This window comes from Crinia signifera, chromosome 6 (assembly GCF_055691185.1).
Source record: "Crinia signifera chromosome 6, ASM5569118v1, whole genome shotgun sequence".
Taxonomy (NCBI): Eukaryota; Metazoa; Chordata; class Amphibia; order Anura; family Myobatrachidae; genus Crinia; species Crinia signifera.
The window spans coordinates 44,967,700-44,973,531 of NC_139222.1; the positions used below are offsets into that span (position 1 = coordinate 44,967,700).

The following is a 5,832-nucleotide window of genomic DNA, read 5'->3' on the forward strand; positions in this document are numbered from 1 at the left end:
AGATACTTGGCTCAGCTGTCCCCCCTGTTCTATACACAGCAGGGATTATGCGCATCTCGTGTTAGTGAACCTGAACATGGAGTAGCCTCTGGGACTCACCAGCAGTTGATTAATCATGTGTGTGCATGTGGGTAGTGAGCGGGCAGCGGAGTGATGAGTGGCTCTGCATCATGTGGGCGGCGGTGCCACTTGTCACTCGCTCACTCGCTGTCACAGACAGACTCGCAGGCAGCAGCTGCCGCCTATACTAGGTGCCGCCCCTAGGCCCGTGCCTCAGTTCTGGCTCTTCTGTTTTGATGGCAGCTGGAATGCTGGCATTGGTACAGTGAATGCCGGCATCCAAGCCACATCCCATCTGGAAACCCCCTTTAGAAATCCTGCGTTAGCCCCTGATATATACAGTATAATGTTTGTTCTTTTAAATTGATGTTAAATGGATATTATTATTATTTTTATTAATAAGAACATATCTTCACACTTACTGCCCTACCAGTGTTATATAATCCTATTTAATGTTTTGTATTCTGGACTGGATTAACTGCTTTCTCCCTTTCAGTTCTAGGTGTATATTTATCATTCAATATTTGCAGCATATCCATTGAAAATACCATTACTTATAGCAGCCGTAGCCTCCATAGGTAAAATTTAGCAAGCTCTGGAATTCAAAATATTCTAGAGTCTGAACTCATGTAGCTACACCATAGGATACAGTTCACAAAATGATCAGGAGAATGTTCCTCCAGAAACCAGTCCGGCAAAAGCCATAGCACAGATGTGACTATGTGATGAACGACTGCTGTGCACGTGCAATCAGGAGTAATCACTATTAAGTCAATGTGTATGATAGCTGCATGAATTGTCAATGGTTAGCAATGTGCCTCAAAGCACTGAGGTCATAGGTTTTAGTTCCACCAGGGCCCTGTGTAGAATATGTTTTTCTCTCCCTGTGTGGGTGTTCTCCACTACTCTAGTTTCCTCCCACAATCCAAAAATATATTAGTAGGTTAATGGGCTATCAACAAAATGAGAGGAATATAGATTGTAAGCTCCACTGGAGCAGGGATGGTGCGAATGGCCAAATGGTCTCTGTAAAGCGCTGCGCTGTGTGCTATATAAATAACTATAAATATCAATATATATATAGTGGGGTGCAAACATTGCTCACCATTCCCGGGTTGGGGTGAAGTGGCCTGTGACCACATGCTCTAGTAAATACAAATTCAGGGGGCTCAAATATATGTATGTATATATATATATATATATATATATATATATATATATATGTAGAATAACCGGCACTCAGTCGAGGTGGGTACTGTCATGGCCTTGGTGCACTGACACCCTGGTCTCCCAGGTAACCAGTGGCATAACTACTGTAAGGCAGCCCCAGCTGCCGCTTGGGGGAGCAAGTCACAGTGGGGTTTGTGTGGGCGCCGGCACCCACTCGACGCACTGATATGCTGCTGCCTGTCGCTGCCCACTTGCTGAGCACCGGAGGCTAGTCAGCCACAGCGCTGATGCCGCCATGGCAGAGATGACAAATCCCTCCCCTGATTCCTCCACTGATTCAATTGACTGTACACAGAGCCGGCTATTGGCTACTGTGTACAGGATGGATGGGCGGATGGACGTGCTAGGGCGGCCTGGGATGCGTCGGAGCCAAGGGAAGCAGAAGTGTCTGCTGGTCTCTCTTCCTCTATCCTGCTTCAGCTTCTCCATTATGCATGTGATGTCATCACGTCACATACTGGGGAAACATGCTGGAGAGGAGTCAGGGGTGGGGGGCGCCTCCGATTTTTTGGCAGGGGGGAGCAAAATTCATAGTTACGCCACTGCAGGTAACACAGAGGGTAATAACTCAGGCACTCGTCTGACTTGATAATCCAGAATAAACGGACACAGAGGTCTCAGATACAAAACTTTGTATCTGAGACCTCTGTGTCCGTTTATTCTGGATTATCAAGTATATATATATTCAGGTATTTTGTAAGATTGCACTCACCAGGACTTCTTCATGATTGTATAAAAAACATTTAATATCTCACATGGGTCACTGCGATAATTTTCAGATCATGTGTCAACGTTTCGACTGCGCTACAGGCGGCCCTCCACAAGACACCACCACAGTATCACCTCCATCAAGCAATAATATATTATTATCTAATAGAGTATAATAATATACACTAAACATCGTCACTCACCTTTCCTAGTTTTGAGGTGCCCTATGTGACCACATTTGTTAAATACAAATTGCATGGGCTCTGCACTCACTAAATGCACTAATAATAATACATCATATTTTAGTTCAATGCATTTAAGCCTGCAGCCCCCTTCACGGGACCCCACTTTTCTGCAGAAAAGTGGGGTCCCGTGAAGTATATGTACAGTGTACAGCAGGGGCCAGGGAACCTTTTACCCCAAAACATATTTAGATACGCCAATGTTACCCCCTTGATTTGAAAGGAAGGATATCATATAATTGTAATACAAACTGTACCTCCAGAAATTAATGATATCTCCTGCTAATACGGTACTCAGCCTGGCAACCATTGATGATGATGACGATTAATATGTATGCACTGCCGAGATGTATTTAATTTGATATTGTTATAAGAAAAGAAACACACCGATCCATTTCTTACCACTTTGATCAATCTGTTCTTACTTATCATCCATCAGATGTTAAAGCATTCATGCATTCAAGATCCATACATAAGTCAAATAAAAAATTCCCGTTTAAGGCAGCTGGGTAATATATTTGTTATCAGATGGTCATTTCGGCGTATCCTACCGTTGGACAATGTTTATTTTTATTTGCTGATATTATATGGACATCATTTTATCTTCCAGGTGGTCCTCTCTGTTCCTGCTGTGTGTCCGACCCCTTGGCACTCTCCTTCCTACCCCCTTACAGCTGCCAGAGTCACCGTACAGCTAGTGTGGCTGCTCTTCGTATGAAGGCAAGGGAACATTCAGAGGCCGTGCTACAATCTGCACAACTTCTTCCACCAGCAGGAAGCAGCTCTGGGCCCTCTCCTCCTACATCTCATGAGAATGGACAAGAAAGAGCCGCTCCAGTACCAGAACACAATGAACCAGAAAAAAATGTATGATGTGTCCACCCTGCTATACACTGTATTGTGAAAGAAGGCTTATTCCTCAGCAAACTGCACCTGCAGCTGGGCCTCTAAAAACAAATCATACTATACAGTTATATGTTGTTCTCCAATAGCACAAGTACATCCTACCCTAAGAAACTATGAATTTTCTGGACCTCTGATGAGTACACAATATGTGGTCTCCTGAACCTTCCAGATAAAATCTGAGATGAGTGGGTATTTAGATTGGATGTGCTTCACCATCAGCAGACTGTGGAAATATTTTCTTGAGTTACACTCTTACACAAGAAAGAGATGGAACCACTCATCAAGAGTTACCTCAACAAAGGATACCTGTTTTCCTGCAGAAAATATTGCAGAAATGTAGTGGGATTTATTATCTTTATCTATTTATCTGATTATTATATTATTGCTAAGATATGGTTGTTATATAAATGACAGATTTGTTTTTTTCTGGACCAAAAATCTTAGATCTGCCCAACAAATGTGTACCGTTTTAAACGCTTGTCTGTCGGAGACCTCAAAGAAATCTTCAGAAGGCTACAAGAACAAGAGTCACAGGCATCAAGACCAGAATAAGCATGATCACAGTAGCCAACTATTGATAATCTCCAAGGATGATTCAAGGTTTTCAATTTCTGTCCTTGTATCTCAATTGTCTCCAAATATACAGTATATTCTGTATCTAGTCTGATATTTTCACCACCTAATCTTATTTTTTTTCGTGCTTTATAAATTGATATTTATTAAACAAGAGTATTTAAAAATACAATAAATGTCATAATAATCATGTTTAGTGATCATGTCAAAGTGGCGAGTTGTTGTGAAAAAAGCTGTTTTATGGGCTTGGATTTACAGTCTCAGCAACAACGTGTCCCCTGGAAATTATATTACATTATTGGCAACTACATCACACAAACTTCACCACTGCCTCTTCCCCCTTAATTTAGCGGATCAACCCAAGTTTGCAAACTATTGCGGTGTATGGAGGTTTCACATGTTCTGGTTTTGCAGAAAAAGACCTATTTTCTTTAATGAACTTTTTCAGATCTTACCACAAGGGGGAGCTGATTACCTGGTGAAAGAATAAAGATACTTCTAAAAAGGATATGACACTAATTAAATGTATTTATAAGTCCACGATGTTCTGTTTAACAGACCCTCCTTATGGTCAAAACCAATGCTATTTCAAATGATCCCTGCATTTTGATTATTATTTCTGCTGATCGCACAGTGCAGTTTCTTAGATTATGGTTTGCATTTAAATAACAGCTTATAGTTTCAGAGCTTTGCAAGAAAGGAAGTCCAAAAATAAAAACAAAACAGAATGTCCTAAAAAAGAGGAAACAGCTTATGTTTCTAGAGTTGTTGTTGCACTAGGGTTGCAACAGTATTATACATAGCACATTTTATAGTTTCAGAAATGATCCTATGAGAATTTAATTGCATTCTAGGTTTTACTAGTCCACAGAGCCTTCAGTGGGCACCTCTGCCTGGGGGTCCACCTTCTCCTCCAGCGATCAGGATCCAGATTGAGCAATTGAATTATACATTATACATATGCTACTTTATATTGCAAAAGACTATGGTGTATTTTCTACAGTGCATTGATGGTATTAAGCTGGTACATTATCATGTGTGTGCTAGCAGTGTTGACATCTTTCTATCTTTGCCGGTGGCGTGCGGTGGGGTGAGGCAGGTGAGGCACAGCCTTTCCTGTCATACTAACGTATATGCCGAAGTTTTGAATTTATAAAGTAAGTCAAAAATACAAAGAATATATATTAAAAAAATCTTATTTTTATTATTCTAATCATTTTTATAGTCAAAACTCTGGAGTAAAAAGTCTATGGCAGGTGAGGCAGTGCCTCACCTGGCTACCTTTTCTGCACATCTCTTATCAAAACTCATTGAATCTACAGCAGTATATACTGCTGCACATGTGTATTATGCTGGTATGTACCCCATGGCTCATATATTGTGTGCATATCTGGCTCTGGTACTTGCCAGGGAGTCCTCCACCATTTACCTCACTGCACGTCCCTCTTTGCAGCCGCTTGGTGTGAGCGGGTGCAGAAAATTGTATATTTGCTGGCCCGTTCACACCAAGCAGTGCGGCAGGGCCGTATTAAAGCAGGGGCAAAAGGGGTCAGTACCCCTGGGCCCCCCTCTAGCTAGTGTTTTGGCATGTATTTTAAAAAAAAAATTTGGCATGTATTTAAAAAAAAAAATTTAGCTAAAGGTTTTGTGCATGGGAGTGTGGTAGTGCTGCTGCTTCACCTATCTGCAAATGTGACAATGATTAATGATGCTGAGCATGGGGTGCCAAGTGTGCAGTGCATTACTGGGAGTTGACTAAGTCCCATGATACTTTGCACAAGAGGGCAGAGGCTGAGAGGTTTGTGCTGAGCTCTGATTGGTGGAGCTCATTACACGCTTCTCAGGCCCATGGAGGACAGCAGCAGCATCCTAGTCGTGGAAGGGTTTATAATCAGAGGCAGCACTGGGACTGTGAGGTCTCCTACAGTCCTACAGAGTAAGGTGCAGAGGGACAAACACAGGCTTTTCATGTGGTATGTAAGTGTATATATATATATATATATATATATATATATATAAATTTATATACACACAAGAACCTTTTGCAATCAGCAAAGAAAAGACGGCACTCCACGGTAGTTACAAATGAAGACGTTGTTAAAGGATTTCAATA

The 5,832-nt window shown here is 41.6% G+C and overlaps 1 protein-coding gene across 2 annotated transcripts in view; it reads left to right on the plus strand.

Moving 5' to 3' along the window:
* The window catches only part of DRGX (dorsal root ganglia homeobox), a 52,754-nt gene extending 48,918 nt beyond the window's left edge, over positions 1-3,836 (plus strand). For both annotated transcript variants that reach the window (XM_083145371.1, XM_083145372.1), the window contains one exon: positions 2,851-3,836. In XM_083145371.1, coding sequence (XP_083001497.1) covers positions 2,851-3,113 — 263 coding nt within the window. In that variant the 3' untranslated portion in view covers positions 3,114-3,836. The remainder of the gene's footprint in view (positions 1-2,850) is intronic.
* The last annotated feature ends 1,996 nt before the right edge of the window (positions 3,837-5,832 follow it).